General features: G+C 36.9%; 1 protein-coding gene across 1 annotated transcript in view; it reads right to left on the reverse strand.

Moving 5' to 3' along the window:
• The window catches only part of CD2AP (CD2 associated protein), a 142929-nt gene that overhangs the window by 84787 nt on the left and 35077 nt on the right, over positions 1 to 23065 (reverse strand). Inside the window, exon 2 of the mRNA XM_012744824.3 lies at positions 21391 to 21551. Coding sequence (XP_012600278.1) covers positions 21391 to 21551 — 161 coding nt within the window. The remainder of the gene's footprint in view (positions 1 to 21390; positions 21552 to 23065) is intronic.

The following is a 23065-nucleotide window of genomic DNA, read 5'->3' on the forward strand; positions in this document are numbered from 1 at the left end:
ACATTTCTGGGGTTTTTGTTTTGTTTTGTTTTGAAATGGGGTCTTCTCTGTGTTGCCCAGGCTGGTCTCAAGCTCCTGGCCTCAAATGATCCTCCCTCCTCACACTCATAAGTAGATTACAGGCACAAGCTAGTGTTTACATCTCTTTTTTAAGACAGAATCTCTGTTGCTTGGGCTAGAATACAGTGCAGTGGCACCAATAAAGCTCACTACAACCTCAACCTAAACTTCCTAGGCTCAAGGGATCTATCTGCCTCAGCCTCCCAAGTAGCTGGGACTAGGCATATACCACCATGCCCAGCTAATTTTTTTATTTGCAGACATGGGGTCTCACTACGTTACCCAGGCTAGTCTCCAACTTTTAGCCTCAAGTGATCTTTCCATCTTGGCTTCCCAAAGTGCTAGGATTATAGTCATTAGCCACCCCAGCCTCTACATTTCTTTTGATGGTGTCACATATTTGCAAAGTGGGATTTGGGGATGTTGCTAAGATACAAAGCAAGTATCTTGCAAAAATCAATGTGGAACAGGAAACAGAGTGCTGGTAACCAATTAAATTCCAAGGTTTGAGAGTTATGCAGTGCTTTAAAAGTACACACATCCCATTAGTATAACTGTGGTTAAGAATAAAATACTTTTCTTTCAATTTCTGTGTACTATTAAAATGGCTAAACTGTTAAGATTATAAATACTTATTAAGTTATTTGGTCTAGGGGCACCATGAAATAATGACAGACAATAAGGGGGTTATAAACTAAGAAAGTTTGGGGATCTTTGGCATAAACAATTAAAAACAATGGTTCTTAAACTTTTTATTTCTAAAAGCTGATTATGTTAGTATAATATCAAAAGCCACAAATTTTAAAGTGACATTCAAAGTTAAAGGAGGTGGAAAAAGATATTTAACTTTTTAAGTAATCTGTTCTAGCAATATGTCCACAAATATCAACCTAAGTAACTAAAAAACTGAATCAATACTGTTCCTTAATGAAACGTCTCATTCAATATACACTGAAGTAAATTTGTATTTGTATTATTTAAAATAATATTGCCTTTTGGCTCTTAAACATTATGATAAATGTTCATTCACTCATTTCCATAAACATTTACTAACAACTTGCTGACACCAGGCTGGGGCTAGGTATACAAATGTTAACAAGAAGCCGGGCGCGGTGGCTCACGCCTGTAATCCTAGCACTTTGGGAGGCTGAGGCGGGCGGATTGCTCAAGGTCAGGAGTTCGAAACCAGCCTGAGCAAGAGTGAGACCCCGTCTCTACTATAAATAGAAAGAAATTAATTGGCCAACTAATACATATATATAAAAATTAGCCGGGCATGGTGGCGCATGCCTGTAGTCCCAGCTACTCGGGAGGCTGAGGCAGCAGGATTGCTTGAGCCCAGGAGTTTGAGGTTGCTGTGAGCTAGGCTGATGCCAAGGCACTCACTCTAGCCTGGGCAACAAGCGAGACTCTGTCTCAAAAAAAAAAAAAAAAATGTTAACAAGAGATTCTGTCTTTTGCTCTCAGAGTGCTGTACACTTTGCTGAAGAATATAGAGAATAATTCAGCAGTTAAAATTCAGTAAAATAAATATCTACAAATTGGAAACAACCCAATAACCACCAAAAGGCAAATGAATAAATAATGAAATACTATTCAGCAATAAAAAGAAATTACTACCACACAAAAACATCTATCAATTTCAAATTCTGACTGAAAGAAACCAGACATGAAATAAGTACAGTATATATAAAAAATCCTAGAAAATTCAAACTAATCTATAGACAAAGCAAATCAATGGTTTCCTGGCCCAGGGTCAGAGAGAGAGGGAGGGAGGGAAGGAGGGTGGAAGAGACAGGGTGAGAGAGATAGTGATAGTAATGGGGCATAAGGGCTCTGTCAGGAGTGATTTAAACATTCTATATTTTCATTGTGCCAGTGGTTTCATGGTTATCTAAAACTGTCAAAACTCACTGAAATTTTACACACTTTAAATGGATGTCATTTATTACACCATACCTCATAAAGGTCACCTTTTTAAATTTTTATGATATGTGCTATAAGTAGAAAACACCAGGATGCCTAACACAAGAAACACAGCTAATATAAATTCAGTGGTGGTAAGATAAATCAGGCTTACTTCACAAAGTGACATCTCTATTGAGACAAAGAATAAATGAGCATTATCAAGGTGCAGAGAAGGGACTAGGTAAAGTGTCTTAATAGGAAAGAACAGTGTATGAGTAGGACAGAGGGCAATGGAGAGCACAGAGCATCTGAGGAACTAAAAAGACATTAAATTAAGTTTAGCATGGAAGGAAGGAAAGGTAGTGAAAGTGGTAAAAGTTAAAACAGCAAGAAGGCATAGCAGAAGGCAAATGATAGAGAGCTCTCTTAGCTAAGTTAGGGAAACCAAACTGAACTAAGTCCTCACTTAGGGGCTGTATGTGGTGGCTCACTCCTATAATTCTAGCACTCTGGAAAACCAAGGCGAAGGATCACTTGAACATAGGAGACGGGCTGAGCAAGACCTCCTCTCTACTAAAAACAGAAAAATTAGCCGGGGGCGTGGTGGTCCACACCTGTAGTCCCAGCTACTGAGGCGTCTGAGGCAAAAGGATGGCTTGAGCCCAAGAGTTTAAAGTTGCAGTAAGTTACGATTACACCACGGCACTCTGACCAGGGTGACAGAGTGAGAGACTTATCTTACAAAAAAAAAAGTCCTCACTTAAGGTCCTGGATAAGTTCCAAGATAGGTTCTTGGAAACTTCCACATTAAGTGAAACTGAAACAACGTGTAAGGAAATCAATTTTAGCATAGGTTAATTGATATAAACAAGAGTTAAGCTGCTATAGCATATTTATGGTCACAAAAACATTATCAAACTTCTAAAAATACAAACCAAAATACTTCTAGCATTAAACAATGAAATTCATATGAGTTACACACACATTTAAGAAAAATTACTAAAACCAAGCAACATAATTATTTACCCACTCATTCCAGTTCAGGGTTACAGGTGGCCAGAGCCTATACCAGCAGGTCAGAGTGCCAGGTGGGAATCAGTCCAGGACAGATCGCCCTCTCATCACAGGATACACTCACACACCCACACCTGCTCAGATGGGGACAATTTAGACATGTCACTTCGCCTCACATGCATATACTACTGGGAAGAAACTGGAGTACCCAGAGAAAAAACACATAGACATGAAAACGTGAAAACTCCACACAGACAATGGCCCTAGCCAGGAACTAGTTTTTCTCTCAACATTATAATGAAAATTGAATGAAATGAAATAAATTATTCAAGGACCTCCTCTATATTATCAAGATGATAGGATGCTGCCACAGGATTTTAAAAGGTGGAAAAGATCACTCAAATGCAGTATGAAAGAATAAGTAGGAGGAGGACAGGACTAAAGGCAAATATACTAGGTGAGAACTGAATCTGCCTCAAGTTATAATAGTAATGGCAGAAATTTTGAAAGATTCAGAAAATATTCAAGAGGTAGAATCTTGATAATTCATCAAATATGACCTAAGAATAAAGAGTCAAAGACGATGCCCAAGTTCCTGACTTCAACTATTCAAAAGATATTACTATTCACTAAGAACACTAATATATCAGGACAATAAGACAATCAGCCACAGACTGGCAGAAAATATTTTGCAAAAGCCATATCTAAACACATATGATAAAGAGTGTTATTCAAAATATACAAAGAAATCTTAAAAGTCAATAAAATAATTAAAACCAAAAAGCCAATAAAGAACAAAAAAGTTTTTTAAATGGGCCAAAGATTTGAAAAAATCCCATGTGATCTCTCCTACATTCCCAGTTCCAACACAAAAAAAACAGGGGAGACAATGCTTTGCCTTTGCCGTCAAAAGACTTTATAGTCAAACTCTTGACACTTTTTGTGACTAAAAATTCAATAGGTACATAACTAAAATGTAAGCTTCAGGACAAAAGGGACTTTGTTTTACTGTATTTCACTGCCTAGAAGAGTAGCACCTAGTAGGCCCTAAAATAATTTAACAAATGAACCATTATTCACAACTGGTAAAAAGAACATAGCACAAGACAGTTGTATAATGCTCTAATCCAGAAATAGACCAAACCAAATATAGAAATTCTGTATTTAATAAAGGAACTGTTTGAAATTAGTAAGGAAAAGATAAATTCTTCATTAAATGATGTTAGGGCAACTAGATTTATGGAAAAATTAAGCTGAATCTCTAATACCAAAGTAAACACTAGCTGGTCCAAAACCAATCTATATTATAAAAAAAAGTAATAAGAGTACTAAGAGAAAATATGGGTGAGCATTTCTTCATAACTTGGAAGTAGACTGATGTCATGACTTCCTACACATGATATGGAGCCAAGACAGAAAATATGACAGCTGACTATAGATGGAACATCTACATGGCAAAAGTCACCATAAAAAAGCTGAAGAAAAAAAATCACAACAGAATAAACAGTATCAATGGCTTTATTATTTCAAAAACATATCATTAAGAAAAATGTCAACATCTTTTATTAATGAACAAAACACATGAACAGGTAATTCACAAAAGAAACAGAAATAAACATGAAACACATAAAGATTGAGAACTTAATAAAAATAGCACTGTTTCCTTTCACTTGAATGCTTAGAAAAAAAATAGCACTGAGTTTTTATAAGATTTACCTTATAAACCTAAAAACTTTTTAAATACTTGACAAACCTGCTAAATGGCAATATAGGAAATTTATCAAAAAATTTTAATGTGCGTAGCCTCTGATTAACAAGTCTACTTCTAGAGATCTATCCGATGGAAATAAATTGGCAAGTACCTAAAGATACATGTGCATATGTGTACTTGAATGTTTATGACAACACATCATTTATAATAGTAAACTAAAAGCTTAAATAGCCATAAGTTGTGAACTATTTAAATAAACTATAGTACATCCATTTGATAATACTATGTAGTCATTAAAGAATGATATTTCTATATTAGAATGATTTCTGAATTAGACTATTGAATAAAACAATTTTATGACATCACTACATATATAAAATGTTTTTATTAAAAATATATGCTACCCAAAATTTTTTTGACAGTAATATATGTTTAAAGGTACAAACTAAAGGACAAATGTACATAAGGAAGAAAACTTTATTTTATTGTTGAACCCAGCTCGGTGCAGTGGCTCATGCCTATAATCCAGGCAGTTTGGGAGGCCAAGGTAGGAGGACCACCTGAGGCTGGGATTTCCAAACCAGCCTAAGGGAAAGAGGGAGAGGAAGGGGAGAAAGAAGAGAGAAGGGAAGAAGGAAGAGAGAAGGGAGGGGGGAGGAGAAGGGGAGAGAAGGGAAGGGAATTGGGAAGAGGAAAGGGGAAAGAGGAAGGAGAAAGGAAAAGAAGAGGAAAGAAAAAGATGAAAAGAAAGAGAAAAAAGAAAGTACTAATAAGCAATGAAATATTGTTGAACCCAATTTTCTTAACTCTGAACTCCCATATGACTCTGGATAGAAAACTAAATCTTGTTACTTTCCAAAATGCTCAGAGACACCCAGGGTAGGGCCCATGACAGTGCCCAATATTGTCTCAGGTGGGAGACAAACAGCTAGTTTGCAGGTGCCTCCCTTCCTGTTCCAAGCAGCTTCCTGACAGTTGATACCACAGACTTGTAGCTATTTCCATGTTCCACACCCAATCAGACAAATCAGATGCCATCCCGTTCTTCTATCAGGCCCTCTGTTCTATAAGGCAGCCTCTTCAAGCTAACATAAATTCATTCACTATGTTGTACGTCTCATAGGAAATGAGTAAATCTACTTCATAAGAAACCCATATCCTCAGGAAAGGACTGAAAGGGCAGTACACCTGGGTTCTCTTTCGCTCTTCACTAATTCTCCTGTCTCTTTCTCTAGCCAATTTTTTTCTCTCTTCCTAATGCCTCTTTGAACCTATGGAAACCACTCTTGTCCCCTGGATATAAGAAATGTAGAGTCTACTTCTTTGTATACCCAACTCCTTTCAGTTTATCCATGGGAGGTGGGGAGGGAAACAGTTTAAGAGCAGCAAGAACTGGCACATTCCTCAATTAAACATAGCAGTGCACCTTCCCAGACTTACCCACTCATTTATGTCTGCCAAATGTTAACCAGTTGTTACTCTCTAGCTGGTAGGACTTTTGATGAATGTGACTTTTTTATACTGTTCAGAACTGTTAGATGTGTGCTTTAAAAAAAAAAAAAACAATGTGTATCATTTTACAATCAGGAAAAAAAGGCCAGGCGAGGTGGCTCACGTCTGTTATCCTAGCACTATGGGAGGTTGAGGCGGGCGGATTGCTTGAGGTCAGGAGTTCGAAACCAGCCTGAGCAAGAGACTCCAGTCTCTACTATAAATAGAAAGAAATTAATTGGCCAACTAATATATATAGAAAAAATCAGCTGTAGTTCCAGCTACTCGGGAGGCTGAGGCAGGAGGATTGCTTGAGCCCAGGAGTTTAAGGTTGCTGTGAGCTAGGCTGACGCCACAGCACTCTCTCTAGCCTGGGCAACAAAGAGAGACTCTGTCTCCAGGAAAAAAAAAAAAAAAAAAAAGGAATAAAAGTTTTTTTATTTTGGAAAAACAATTAAGTGGGTAGAGAAGCATGAAAAATTACTAACGTACAAATCATGGAAGACACACAAATATTTCACAATGTAGACTGTTTCATTTTTATTGGTAATGCACTTATGAAAAAGTACTTTGATTTGCTATTAATAATACATAACATATCAACATGTGAAAATCTCACAGTTCTCAGACTGCACTAAGTATTTTTCAAACTAATAAAAACAAAATCTACATAGAGCCTGGTAGTTTCAATTTCAACATGTCAAAGAGCAATCATTTTGTATTCTCTTGTCTGCCTCATAAACTACCTATATTGAAAAAATAAAAGTCAGACTTCTGAGAGCTACAGATGCTTTCTAGTACAGGACACCAAACAGTTGAGTTAATATTCAAATCCTATTCCTCTAGGAAAATAACTCCAATTTGACCAAATGTGATAAAGTACAGATTCAGGAGAAAGATAGCAGTCACCTGGCTACAAATATTGGCTATACTGTATTCACTAGCTATATATAACCTCAGACGTTTGTGTTATCTTTAATAAAAATTAACCATGTGGCCGGACATGGTGGCTCACGCCTGTAATCCCAGCACTCTGGGAGGCCGAGGCGGGTGGATTGCTTGAGGTCAGGAGTTCGTAATCAGCCTGAACAAGAGCGAGACCCCCGTCTCTACTATAAATAGAAATAAATTAATTGGCCAACTAATATATATATAAAATTAGCCGGGCATGGTGGCATATGCCTGTAGTCCCAGCTACTAGGGAGGCTGAGGCAGGAGGATCACTTGAGCCCAGGAGTTTGAGGTTGCTGTGAGCTAGGCTGACACCATGCCACTCTAGCCCAGGCAATACAGTGAGAAAGGAAGACAGAGGGGAGGGGAGGGGAGGGGAGGGGAGGGGAGGGGAGGGGAGGGGAGGGGAGGGGAGGGGAGGGGAGGGGAGGGGAGGGGAGGGGAGGGGAGGGGAGGAGGGGAAAGAAAAGAAAGACAGACAGACATAGGTAAATGGTGATCAGCCAAAAAGGTTGAAGAGGATACAGCTATTCTTCATCTATTAAGATAATCTAAGATATTTAACTTAGATTAATTTAGACAGCATTAACCAAAAACAGACAACTAAAAAGATAATAGGGACGGGTGTAGTGGCTCACACCTGTAATCCTAGCACTCTAGGAGGCCTAGGCGGGTGGAACATTTGAGCTCAGGAGCTTGAGATCAGCCTGAACAAGAGTGAGACCCATCTCTACTTTAAAAAAAAAAAAGAAAGAAAAAAATTAGCTGGACAACTAAAAATATATATTATATAAAATTAGCCAGGCATGGTAGCACATGCCTGTAATCCCAGCTACTCGGAAGGCTGAGGCAGAAGGATCACTTGAGCCCAAGAGTTGGAGGTTGCTGTGAGCTAGGGTGACGCCAGGGCACTCTGGCCCAGGCAACAGAGTGAGACTCTGTCTCAAAAAAAAATAAAAGAAAATAGACAAAATTCACAAATCACTCCTTCATGTTGTAATATATCCATATAATAATTTGGTTACCTGATCATGACCAGGGCATTATCAGGATTTGAAAACAAAGCAATTAACTTATATTCATAGAATCAAAGGTCACAAAATAATAAAAACCAGGTGACAGACCAATAACTTTTTTATTTTTCAAACGAAAGAGACAAGGTACTTCATCACCTAAACAGAGTAATAGCTCTGCTTAAGCTAATTAAACACTTAATTATTTTTAATTTAACATTTAGAATTTCCAAAAGTGTTGTGTAAAACTAGTACCTCCTACTTTACAAAAGCATAATCAAACAAAAAAGTGCTATTACTAAAGAATAAGGAAAATAAAAAGTATTAAATGTTTATTCAGTACATGCCCTCCTGTTTTAGCTTTGACTGAGTTAACTTTACACTCACATTTTAAAAATTTGTCTAGAAATGATTGATTTAAGTTTCTAACCTAATAAAATAGTATGCCCCATTCCTAAAGTTTTTATTTTGTTTTTTGGAATGTAAGTAATATATATAAGCAATAATCTGGAAGGAACTACCTCAAGTCATTTGATTTCCCATTTTATGATGATTGAATTGGATATTCAACAAGGGCCCCATAAGGCCAAAGTAAAATGATCAATAAAAAATATCCTTAATATGAAATCAATATGTAATCTTCTAAATGTCAATATGTAAAAATCACCAAGGAAAACAACAATGGTGTATATATAATATAGCAGGACTACTCTGAAGTTTCCAAACTTCTCTCCCTAAATATACTCTTGGCTATACAATTGTCTCTACTATTAGGACAAAGGGCCTGCCTACTTAAACTGTCCCTCCTCTATTTGGAAAAGGCAAAAGTAGAAAAGTGGGGTAGTTACATAAATTTATTGTCAATGGCATCTTACTCCTTTCCTTTTTTCTATCCTGAGAATGTTAATGAAAGCCAAGTGGGAAAAACAAATAACTCTTCTCTTACCCATATTCTTTCAGACATACCCACACTAACTGAAATGCACTGAAAATATCCCAATATTTTATAATGGTCACATTTTTCATACTAGTTTTGTTAATCTAAAAAATGTTATTTGCATTTTGACCCCTAGGATGAAGGGGTTTTAGAATAACCACTGTAGGAAATGAGGACGAGTGTGTCTAATCTCTTCTGACTGAAAAGACATCAGGCCAACACTGGAGATCCTCTCTGGAGGCTCAGAGTCTCTGAGGCTACAGATGACAGTCACAAGCAGGCAATCAATGCCTCTCTGGAGGCTCAGAGTCTCTGAGGCTACAGATGACAGTCACAAGCAGGCAATCAATGCTTCCCTGGAGGCTCAGAGTCTCTGAGGCTACAGATGACAGTCACAAGCAGGCAATCAATGCTGGGTCCAAGAAGCAAGAACAGGAGATCACCCAGAAGACCAGCTTCTGGCACTCAGGCTTTACTAATAACTGGTTTACATTATTTCCACAATAGTAACCAATTTGAAATACCTTAGTAGGCACAAAATTAACTTCGTAAGGGGAAAAATTAGAATTTAACTTGGGAGGATCACTTAAGCCTAGGAGTTCAAGGTCACAGTGAGCTGTGAGTGCACCACCACACTCAAGCCAGGGGTACAGAGTGAGATTCAGAATAGTATTATCTAAAATAACCCAAGTCACACAAATAATTACTCTTAATCAGTGTGTAAAATAGTTAATGCTTTAACAGTATGAAACAGAAAATGCACTATGATGTTTCATAAATAATTACATACAACTTTGGTTTCCATTTACTGGTGTGTTTTAGAGTGGATTTTTTTTTTTTTTTTTTTTTGCCTTTTTTCAATGAAGATTTCTTGTTCAAGCAACATGATTCTGCACAGGTAGAAACTGAGCTCTGTTCTTTTCATTAATAAAAATTGCACATATTGGGCCAGGCGCAGTGGCTCATGCCTATAATCCTAGCACTCTGGGAGGCTGAGGTGAGCAGATTGCTCGAGGTCAGGAGTTCCAAACCAGCCTGAGCAAGAGCAAGACCCCGTCTCTATTATAAAAATAGAAAGAAATTAATTGGCCAACTAATATATATAGAAAAAATTAGCTGGGCATGGTGGCACATTCCTGTAGTCCCAGCTACTTGGGAGGCTGAGGCAGGAGGATCGCTTGAGCCCAGGAGATTGAAGTTGCTGTGAGCTAGGCTGATGCCATGGCACTCACTTTAGCCTGGGCAAAAAACAAAGACTCTGTCTCCAAAAAAAAAGAAAAAAAAAAAAAAAACTGCACATATTTAAGGTATACAACATATCTTGATGCACATATACATAGTGAAATGATTACTACAGTCAAGCTAATTAACATCTAATTTTTTTTACTATAATTCCCAATTAGCAAGTAAACTTGTCTTCCATTTAATATTCTGATATCTTGTAGAGTTGTTTTCTCCTTTAATCTGTCTCCAATTAATGAAAGTAAATAAAACACCAACTGTTCTTCCCTAACTGAACTATTATAGCTAGCTTCCTGAACCATTCTACTAAAACCACCAACATATTCCCTTAATATCTGAAAACAACATTGAGATCTAGCCAAAAGAACAGTTTTCATAAAGTAAAGGATTTTAAAAAATAAAGGTCATGTAAAACCAAATTGTCATTTTCTTCATTTAAATAATATTTCTTCTTATGGGAACAAAATGGAATGCCAACAGATTCAAAATCAACATTCTTCTAGACAGAGAATGTTATAAGATTAAAAAAAAAAAAAATCAGCAAGACCATTCCAAGGTAGCCATATACATACATTAGATCATCTTTTTATTCCCCACACTGCTACTTAATTTTTCTTGAAAGCAGTTTTTAAAAAGATTTTACATTAAAATCTTTTTAATACATTAAAAGATCTAATGTCTACTTAAATATTTACCCTACAGAATCTAGAAATAAAATAAAAACAAACATTTTTAAATAAAGATAAGCTTTCAAAAACTAGTTCTTTTAAAAATCTTTTTTCTAAATGAAGAAAAATAGGTTGCTAGAAATTTAGGTTAAAAAAAGAAAAAACATCCAAATGATTTTGATTCATTTGTCAGCATCCTAAAAATAACTTAGTGAATAATTTTTGTTTCCTTCCTCCTTACTATAACAAAAAGGCTGAAAAACTTTATCAAAAGGGATCAAAATTCCATTTTAAATTTAAAAATATAAGTAACAGCAATTCACTTACCAGCACCTCAGACATCTTCTATGAATATATCCATTTATTTTTTAACACGCCACAGTAAAAACATTTTAATAATAGGTTGTATAATAAGCTGTACCACCTCCAGGATTACTACAAGTCGCAAGAAAGTTGATTTGCCGTTCACAGATTGAATTCCCCTATCCACAAATACTATCCTGTTAATACTCTTTAGGTACAACAAAAAAATATTTTGTTGTTTCTTTTTTGATTATCATTTCACTGATATTCCTCCATGTTCTATGTTTTAACACTTGTATTAATAAATTAACTACCAAATGCACCTTCTATAGAATTGCTCCTTCCCTTCTCCTCCTCAATCTCAAGTGATCAGACTCTGCACCTTTTATATGAAACTCACTGGTGAACAAAGTCCACCAACATTTATGAAATGCTTTAACTAGTCAATTGCTCTGATAGGTAATCGTAAACCTCAAGTGTTATCTTAACCTTCAGAAGCAAGTCATAACTTTAAAAAAAAAGGGTATCAACTATGCTTATTATGCCTTTTCACTAAAAGCATATCTATTCTTCTGTTAATGGTGACTAATATTACAGGCCATGGCTCATGTATGTTTGGGACGATTGCTTGAGGCCAGGACTTTGAGCATGCAATGAGCTATGATGGCACCACTGCACACCAGCCTGGGCAACAGAGTGAGATCCTGTCTCTTTTAAAAAGGAAAAAAAAAAAAGCTATTCCTACACCATTTCTAAAAGAATAAACTGTTTTATAATTGTGAGTGTTTGGGCTGGATAAACCTTTCTTATAAGCAAGACAAGCAACTGTTTAAGATGTGTGTTACAATCTATGTTAAAATACATCACCATCTAGATTTTTCTCTTACAGAAAAATGGAGCATATTTTTCCTTATTCCTCCAACTAAGTACAATTAAAACCTCTGGACCTTACTGTTTTTTTTTTTTTTTTTTTTTTTTTTTGGAGACAGAGTCTCACTTTGTTGCCCAGGTTAGAGTGCAGTGGCGTTCATTATAGCTCACTGCGCAAACTCCAACTCCTGCGCTCAAGAGACCCTCCTGCCTCAGCCAACTAAGTAACTGGGACTACAGATGCATGCCACCACAGCGAGCTAATTTTTCTATTTTTAGTAGAGATGGGGGTCTCACTCTTGCTCAGGCTGGTCTTAAACTCCTGAGCTCAAGTGATCCTCCTGCTTCAGCCTCCCAAAGTGCTAGGATTACAGGGGTGAGCTACCACACCTGGCCTGGACCTTATATATTTAAAAAATAAATTAAAAATTCTGAAAGGTAGAGAAAGAAGGTAGACCAGCCAGGCAGAAGGGTTCCTCAAAATCTGAAGAACAACATGGCAGATGAGTTCACTGCTTTTCATATGTATCTCAGACTAGGTACTGGAGAAGCACCCACAACCTGGAAATGTCAATGGGAGTAGAGGAAAAAAAGCTCCAAGAAAAGACTGCTATTGCTAGCCCTAGCCAAAGGACCAGGAAAACAGGCAGCCTACCAAGACAAAAAGCTCTGAGACACTAACCACTCTACTGTAATCAAATGCCACAGGAAAAAAACTGTAGCCCCATCCCTACTCATGTTAGCAATGACCAACTAAGAAACCTAGACATCTATCCTCATCAGGCTGTATGTAATATGACACCTCTCCCACCACCATATCCATATATTCCTCCCCTAGGGTGGTGTCAGAGAAAGCCAGGTGTATAGCCAGGACTTTCCTCCACACCAGTTAGGATCAAACCATACCCTTCTGCCCCCTGCTGTCAGTGGAGGCCATATGGGCAGCATAACGAGGCACATCTGCCCCTCCAGCCAGGGGGATATCAGTGGACACCTAATGGGGAGCTCCTCCACCAACTGTCAACAGAGACCAAGTAGGGCACTAGACTTTGAAGTAATTCATTTTACTTTTTTTCAGCATATGTTCCTTCTTTAGGAAAACAAAGTTTATATTTAGATCCAAGGTCCTCAACTAGTATTTTGATTTTAAAAATATTTTTAACAGCCAGACACTGTGGCTCACGCCTGTAATCCTACCACTCTGACAGGCCGAGGCAGAAAGATGGTTTGAGCTCAGGAGTTCAAGACCAGCCTGAGCAAGAGCAAGATTCCATCTCTGCTAAAAAAAAAAAAAAAATAGAAATTAGCTGGACAACTAAAATATATATATATATATATATATATTAAAAAACATTAGCCAGGCATGGTGGCACATGCCTGTAGTCCCAGCTACTCAGGATGCTGAGGCAGGAGGATCGCTTGAACCCAGGAGCTTGAGGTTGCTGTGAGCTAGGATGATGCCATGGCACTCTAGTCAGGGCAAAAGAGTAAGAATCTGTCTCAAAAAAAACAAAAAAAATTAAAAATATTTTTACCACTAGTACTTCTACTAGAATTTAAATACAAATCCTCAACTTTTAATAAAGAGTCCCCATAGATGTCTGCTTTCTCTCCCTTCTCAGTAACTAAAGCAACTTTCCATAGTCATCTTAGTACCCTCATCTTCAACCACCTTTTCCATTCCAAGAGACCAGATCATTTTTCTAAACATAAGACTTTAGTTCCACAGAGAATACCTATCAAAATTAGTTTTGCCCTAAGAAGTTAGAATTTACAAAAATCCTAACACTCTAAAAGTTTTTTTAAGTCTTTTTTGTCTAGCTTCTCATCCACTCAGCCCACTTGATCTGCTGGTTTAGGCAAACAGACTAATCAAGCTAACTGCCTGTCTGACATTTTCTCATTTTAATTATTTTCCTCTTTGTTTTTCTCCTTCCTTGAAAACTACTTTTTAAAGGGGCAATTAGAAAAGTTCTGTCATATTCTATTTTATTACTAGCAACATCTGATTTAACAATACCTGGCACATTATAGGCATTCAAAAAAATTACTGACTAAATAAATAATTGAGGTGATTTTCTTCTACAATTTTCCCTTTCAGATATGGATGGGTAGTTCTTGAGCAAGACTACAGGATGAAATAACAAATTCGACCATATATCTACATGCAATATATATATATATATACATATAAAATCTAATTCTTACCATCAACCCTAACAGGTGGGATTTCCTACTTTGACACAGGGAGAAAAACTCACACCATAGAGTGAAGCACCTTCAGGAAGAATACACAATAGGTATCTGTGTGGGTATTGATGGGGATAGGTAGTGAGAAATCAAGCAAAGGTCTACACATCCTGATTCCAAAGACCATGCTCCTTTCATAAAGCCATGCTGCCTTCTCCCTGAAGTAGCTCTAGTATTAAGACATATAGTAGTTGGTAACCCAAATCATCACATGAAGCCACCTACTTCTTATCTTCAGAAATCCTTCTCAAGAGAAATTTTTTCCATATCACCCCCCCCCAACAGTCTTTTGTGTTTTACTGGCCAAATCTCATCAGAGATGTTATCCTAGATCACTCAAAGTACCAACACCATTTTCCAATTCCCCGACCACTTTTTTTCTTTCAAACAGCTTATAAATATTAAAAATTACCTTTATCTTATTCATTGTTTTACACGTTTGTCACCTCTCCACTACAATTTAAGCTAATAAAAAAAGAGTAAAATTATCTGTGTTATTCATAGTTACGTCCCTAGCACCTACAACAAAAGTCCTTGCATAAGGAACTTCCGTAAATATTTGAACAAATAAGTGAATGGCAAATAGATAAGAATAAAATAAGTGAGCTAAAACAGCAAGAGACAGGGTACAGAAGAGGATATGTCACAGTACTAGCACCACTCTTACTAAAAACATAGCACAACAGAGGAGTACCCTGGGGAATTTAGGCTCTAGGGATATTGAAGTGACTCAATATCTAAATAAAATGAAAAGGCCTGTGGTGGATTAAAACTATATGCTTCAAACAGAACTTACTGGCCGGGCGTGGTGGCTCACGCCTGTAATCCTAGCTCTCTGGGAGGCTGAGGCGGGCGGATTGCTCAAGGTCAGGAGTTCAAAACCAGCCTGAGCAAGAGCAAAACCCCGTCTCTACTATAAATAGAAAGAAATTAATTGGCCAACTGATATGTATATAAAAAAAAAAATTAGCCGGGCATGGTGGCGCATGCCTGTAGTCCCAGCTACTCGGGAGGCTGAGGCAGAAGGATCGCTCGAGCCCAGGAGTTTGAGGTTGCTGTGAGCTAGGCTGACGCCACGGCACTCACTCTAGCCTGGGCAACAAAGCGAGACTCTGTCTCAAAAAAAAAAAAAAAAAAAACAGAACTTACTGAGAAGAATCCTTTAAATGGTGCTAAAATTACTGTTAATCTTTATAATGGAGGAAAAAAGCTCTCATTTTATACATATTTTTAAAAGGATTTGTATGCAAAATGTACAAAAAACTCTTTAATTCAACAAGAAACTCCAATTTAAAAATGGGCAAAAGAGTTAGACATAAAAGTTCACAAGAAATATACAAAGGGTCTGGTTTACTCTTTCACTCAAAAATAATGAAGGAGGCCGGGCGCGGTGGCTCACGCCTGTAATCCTAGCTCTCTGGGAGGCTGAGGCGGGCGGATTGCTCAAGGTCAGGAGTTCAAAACCAGCCTGAGCAAGAGCGAGACCCCGTCTCTACTATAAATAGAAAGAAACTAATTGGCCAACTGATATATATATTAAAAATTAGCCGGGCATGGTGGCGCATGCCTGTAGTCCCAGCTACTCGGGAGGCTGAGACAGAAGGATCGCTCGAGCCCAGGAGTTTGAGGTTGCTGTGAGCTAGGCTGACGCCACGGCACTCACACTAGCCTGGGCAACAAAGCGAGACTCTGTCTCAAAAAAAAAAAAAAAAAAAAAAAAAAAAATGAAGGGAAAAAGAAAAAATTTAAAAAGAAACAAAATTTTTAATAAAATAATAAAAAATAAAAATATATACAAATGGCTAATTAATACATGAAAAATATGCTTATTAGTCATCAGGGAAACATAAATCAAAGCCACAATAAGATACAAGTAAGAAATGAAAATATGTTTACACAAAGAAAATATATGTTTATGACAGCTTCACTCATGATTTCCAAAAACTGAAAAAAACTCAAATGTTCATCAACAGGTAAAGAAAGAATAAACAATCTTATACCCATCAATCTTATACCCAATCAATATACCCATACAATGGAATACTTCTTAGCAACAAAAAGGAATAAATCAGCGCTACACTCAACATGGCTGAATCTCTAAATCAAACTGAGCAAAGGAAGCCAAATACAAAAAAAGACACAATGTGTTGGTTGGGTGCTGTGGCTCACGCCTACATGGCTGAATCTCTAAATCAAACTGAGCAAAGGAAGCCAAATACAAAAAAAGACACAATGTGTTGGTTGGGTGCTGTGGCTCACGCCTGTAATCCTAGCACTCTGGGAGGCTGAGACAAGAGGATCACTCAAGGTCAGGAGTTCAAGACCAGCCTGAGCAAGAGTGAGACCCCCCCATCTCCACTAAAAATAGAAAGAAATTAGCTGGACAACTAAAAATATATAGAAAAAATTAGCCGGGCATAGTGGCACATGCCTGTAGTCCCAGCTACTCGGGAAACTGAGGCAGAAGGACTGCCTGACCCCAGAAGTTTGAGGTTGCTGTGAGCTAGACTGATACCATGGCACTCTATCCTGGGCAACAAAGTCAGACTCTGTCTCAAAAAAAGAAAAAAAGACAATATGTCATTAATTATATGAAATTCTAGTAAAGGTAAAACTAATCTAGAATGACAAGAAGCATATCAATGGTTGCTTGGAGCTGGGAGGAGGCAACTGCAATGGAACAAACTTTTACACATAATGAATATTCTAATATCTTCATGTTGTGGTAGCTGTACAGGCATATACCTTTGTCAAAACTCACAGAACAATACACTTAAAATGAGTATATTTTATTGTCTATAAGTTATACCTCAGAAAATTTTTTTAAAAATTCAAATCTGATTATTTCACTGTTCTAAGTCTCCCATTTTTCCTCAGAATAAAGAGGCCTCTTGAACCAAATACATAGCTAAGTTGTGAATGCAAAGGAAATGTTCTTCAAGGAAATTAAAAGTGCTACCAGTGAAAACACAAATAATAAGAAAGCAAAACAGCCTTATTGCTGATAGAGAGAATGTTTCATTGATCTGGATAGATCAAACCAGCCACAACATTCACTTAAGCCAAAGCCTATTCCAGAGCAAGGCCCTAACTCTCTTCAATTCCATGGAGGCTGAGAGAGGTGAAGCAGCAGCAAAAGAAAAGTTTGAAGCTAGAAAGTTAGTTCATGAGGTTTAACCACTTCAGTACGAGCGTTGACTATAGTCGACAACCATAGATGAATACACACAGCCGAGCGTAGACTATAGTCGATAGTCACAGATGAGGTTGCTGTGACCATCGACTTTAGCCAACAGCCATGATAAGAAGGCGCACAGCCAAGCGTTGGCTTTAGCCGACAGCTGTGATATGACTTTTCTAATTTTTCATTTATCAAAATAAAATTGTGAACATTTAAAAATAACATAATAAAAACATATGTGTATATGTTACCTATTCTGATTTACATTACAAGTAAAGCTGCCTGTAAAGTAAAGCAAGCTTTCAGTGCTTTAAAACTTTCCTCATCACACAAGAGCCAAACGGATTCATCGTCAATGCACAGCACAAGCTAATCATGGGGACTATGAGTGCTGGCTGTGGGCAAGGTTTCGCGGCCGAACGCCCTACCGAAGCGGTTAAGAAGCCATCTCCATAATATTAAAGTGCAAAGTAAAGTAGCTAGTGTTGATGGAGAAGCTGCAACATGTTTTCTACCTAGAAGATCTAGCTAAGATCATTGATGAAAGTGGCTGCACTTAGGCCAGGCACGGTGGCTCATGCCTGTAATCTAGCACTCTGGGAGGCCAAGGCGGGTGGATTGTTTGAGCTCAGGAGTTCAAGACCAGCCTAAGCAAGAGCAAGACCCTGTCTCTACTAAAAATAGAAAGAAATTAATTGGTCAACTAAAAATACATAGAAAAATTTAGCCGGGCATGGTGACACATGCCTGTAGTCCCAGCTACTTGGGAGGCTGAGGCAGAAGGATTGCTTGAGCCCAGGAGTTTAAGGTTGCTGTGAGCTAGGCTGATGCCACAGCACTCTAGCCAGGGCAACAGAGTGAGACTCTGCCTCAAAAAAAATAAAAAAATTAAGTGGCTACACTTAAACAGATTTTTAAAACAGATTTTTAATGTAGACAAAACAGCCTTCTCTTGGAAGAAGATACTATCTAGGACTTTCACAGCTAAAGAGATGTCAATGTCTGGCTTCAAAGCTTCAAAAGACAGGCTGATTCTTCTGATAGAGTCTAATGCAGCTGGTGATTTTAAGTTGAAGCCAATGAGCACTTATCATTCTGCAAATCCTAAAGCCCTTAAGAATTATAATAAATCTACTCTGCCTGTGCTCTAGAAATGTAACAAAGCCTGGATGGCAGCACAGGATTTACTGAATACCTTAAGACCACTGTTGAGACCTACTGTTCAGAAAAAGATTCCTTTCAAAATATTACTGCTCACTGACAATGCATCTGGTCACCCAAGAGATCCGATGGTGATATATAAAGACATTAATGTTGCTTTCATGCCATACAATATCCATTCTGCAGCACATGGATCAATGAGTCATTTGACTTTCAATTCTTATTAAGAAATATATTTCATAAGGCTATATAGTTGCCCTAGATAGTGATTCTTCTGATGGATCTGGGCAAAGTAAATTGAAAACCTTCTAGAAATGATTCATCATTCTAGATGCCATTAAGAACATTCATGATTCATGAGAGGAGGTCACAATATCAACATTAATAGCAGTTTGGAAAAAGTTGATCCCAACCCTATGGATGACTTTGGGGAGGAGGACAGGTATTGAAGACTTCAGTGGAAGAGGTAACTGCAGATGTGGTGGAAAAAGCAAGAGACCTAGAGTTAGAAGTGGAACCTAAAGATGTGATTGAATTGCTACAATGTCATGATAAAAATTTGAACAGTTGAAGAGTTGCTTCTGAGAGATGAGCAAGGAAAGTGGCTTCTTGAGATGAAATCTACTGGCAGAGATGCTGTGTCATTGTTGAAATGACAACAAAGGATTCCGAATATTCCATAAACTTAGTTGACAAAGCAAGAGGAGGGTTTGAGAAGACCAACTCCTATTTTCAAAGAAGTTCTACTCTGGGTAAAATGCTATTTAACAGTATCACATGATACAGAGAAAACTTTTGTTAAATGAAGAATCAATTGATGAACCAAACTTCATTGTTTTTTTATTTTAAGTAACTGGCACAGCCACTCTAACCTACAGCAACCACCACCCTGATCAGTAAGTAGCCTTTGATATCAAAGCAATATCTTTGACCAGCAAAAAGAAGGTGAAAGTCTCGCTGCTAAGGCTCAGATGATCATTAGCATTTTTTTTAGCAATCAAGTATTTTTAAATTAAGTTATTTATGTTATTTATTTAGACATAATGTTATTATACATGTAACAGACGACATATACTATATATAGTACATATACTCTATATATATAGTATAGTATATATACATACTATATATAGTATACTATACTATAGTATATAGTATATATACATACACTATATATAAAATATACTATATATATAGTATAGCATAATATAGTATATATATACTACATAACTTTTATATCACTAAGAAACCAAAATATTCATGTGACTCGCTTTACTGTAATATTTGCTTTATTGTAGTGGTCCAAAACTGAATCTACAACATCTCTCAGGTATACCTGAAACACACTAAAATATAGTTGGCCCTCCATATCTGCAGGCTCCACATCTGCAGATTCTTCAACTGTAGATCAAAAAAATACTCAGGGAAAAAACGATACAACAAAAAAATACAAATTTTTTAAAATACAGCATAACGACTATTTACATAGCATTTACATTGAATTAGGTATTATAAGTAAGCTAAAGATAATTTAAAGTATACAAGAGGATGTGTACAGGTTATATGAAAACACGATGCTATTTTACAAAAGGGATCTGGGCATCTGCAAATGTTGATATCTAGGGTTCCTGGAACCTCCACGGACACCAAGAGACAACTAAACGTGTTCATACTTAGAAGTGAAAATACAACTAAAATAACACAAATTTATTCAGGGAACAAATATTAACTAACCATCCATGCTATCCAGGTATTCTGCTAACAAATACTGTGCAATCTGGAAAAGCAAATGAAACACAAACTCTAGCCTTCCCAGAAGAACTCATACTCATAATCTAATGAGGTCAGGGGATGAGGCTGGATATAAGAAAACTAACATATAGAAAAGAAGACAATTTAAGTGATGTGTAACTATACAGGTATTCTTTATTTTTTTTCTTCTCTAAACTACTAAGAATTTTATTAGCTTGCAATAGATTTAAGAGTCTTGAAGATTATTTTCTGGCAGAGGTGACTAGAACATCAACTAAAAAAGGAATGTTTGGTGGTAAAGATTAATTGCTTCTTTGTCATATAACTACTGTAATGCTGAAACTCAAAAAGTATGATCTAATACATTTTGTTGTTGGAAAAGCAACAAAATCACAATGAGAAGACCTGTCAGGCAACTGTTTCAGACTTCAATTCAGATTCTGTGTCTTATTAGCTACCCAATAGTGGATAAATCATTTAACTTCTCAGTCTAAATGTCACCATATTTTAAATATTTTTAATAGATCTATTACCTATCAAACTTACTTCACAAGAATACTACAAGCTCAAATGAAAATGTATACAGCAAAGCTGTTTTATAAAATACAAAGCACTACCCAAATGCAAACTATTATTTATTTTTAAAAGATAAGTAGACAAGTAATATACACACAAATGTATACTAACATATATATACACACAATATTGTCCAGGATACAGAACAACAATGCCATACATTACAGAGATACTTATACTGTATTCTCTCAAATTCTAGAGTTAATATTTATCTAAAACATTTTAGTTTTTAAAATGTATCTATTTCATTAAGGATTAAATTCTATGAAGCAACAGCTAGAAATTTAACTGAAAATACTTACCTTAACAAAATTATCAGGGAACATTCCTCTTCTTCCATTTAATTCTCCTTCTAGCCATCCTTCTTCCTGCAGTTTTTTCACATTCCTGATGATTTCCCCAACTCGAATAGTTAATTCATCATCATGTATAGCATCATAGTCATACTCCACAATATAGTCAACTAAAAACGGGGAAAAAAGGAAATGTTTAAAATCTAATTCACAAAATACTATAAATCATATTAAGAAACTTAAAACTAAAGAATCTGTTTAGCAACAATTATACTACAAAGACATCAAGGCTTGTCTCAATAATTTTAAATATTTTGCTACATTAGCAAATTTCTTGAATGCCTTAGTATGGAGCACAGTACAGCTTTTAAGTGGGAGTCTCAAAAAATACAATGCATAACCATGCCATCAGATGTTCTTAAAATCAGATGTATACCCTTTGTAGCAGACAGGCCCTGAAGTGGCCCCATGATCCCCAACACCTCCTGGTATTCTTGTCCTTGTGTAATTCCCTCTCCTAGAGTGTAGATGTGACCTGTGACTGACTTCTAACCAACAGAATATGACAAAAATCAAGGATTGTATGTGATTACATAAAACTGTAATGCCCATCTTGCTAGGAGACTTTCTCCATTGCTGGGTCTGAAGATGCAAGCTCCTATGTTGTAAGCTAGCCAGTGGAGAGGGTCACGAACAAGCAACTGAGAAAGGTCTCTGGCCAATAGCCAGCAAGAAGGTGAGGCCCTTACTCTAACAACCAGAAAGGAACTGAATAATGCCAACAGCCACATAAGGTTGGAGATTCCTCCCCAACTGAGACCGAAATGAGAACCAAACCCTGGTCAACACCTGTTCAATGCAGCCTTGCAGAGGACCCAGCTACCTATGCCCAGACTCTTAAACATCACAAATTATGATATAATAAATGTATATTGTTTTAGGCTGCTAAGTTTGTGTCAAACTAGATGAAACAACAACAAAAAAAATACATTCTGAAATGAAGATTAATAAGCATCTATTTTACCTTCTTTAAGTATAGGACTTTATAGGACACCATATATGCACACGATTAATATTTTACAAGGTTCAATAAAAGAAAAGCAATTAACAGATTTCTTATTGAAGCCAGCAAACTAGCCATATTCCCATTCATCTTTTTTTTCTCATGCCATGCAAGAATGATAAAAAAGAAAATAACATACACACAGACAACTACAACTCAAAAAGACAAAAAATGGGAGTATGGCCAGACATCTGTCAAACCAACAACCATTCCCACATTGCCCATCCCTCTTCCTTTCTCACAGAACCTTGATTTTGTCCAGATATTTTGAAACCCTGTATCTTGTAAGTGAAGCTTCTCTCAGACCCAGGGGGTTAAATCTTGACTGGTCTAGACCAGTACTTCTCCAATACCAAGTACAATTAAGTCATCTGGGAAAGCTTTTTTAAATAAAGATTGTGATGATTTCCCCAACTCGAATACTTAATTCATCATCATGCATAGTAGCATAGTCATACTCACAATATAGTCAACTAAAAATGGGGGGAAAAGGAAATGTTTAAAATCTAATTCACAAAATGCCATAAACCATATTAAGAAACTTAAAACTAAAGACTCTGTTCAGGCCGGGGGCGGTGGCTCACACCTGTAATCCTAGCACTCTGGGAGGCCAATGCGGGA

The sequence above is a fragment of the Microcebus murinus genome, chromosome 5 (assembly GCF_040939455.1).
Source record: "Microcebus murinus isolate Inina chromosome 5, M.murinus_Inina_mat1.0, whole genome shotgun sequence".
Taxonomy (NCBI): domain Eukaryota; kingdom Metazoa; phylum Chordata; class Mammalia; order Primates; family Cheirogaleidae; genus Microcebus; species Microcebus murinus.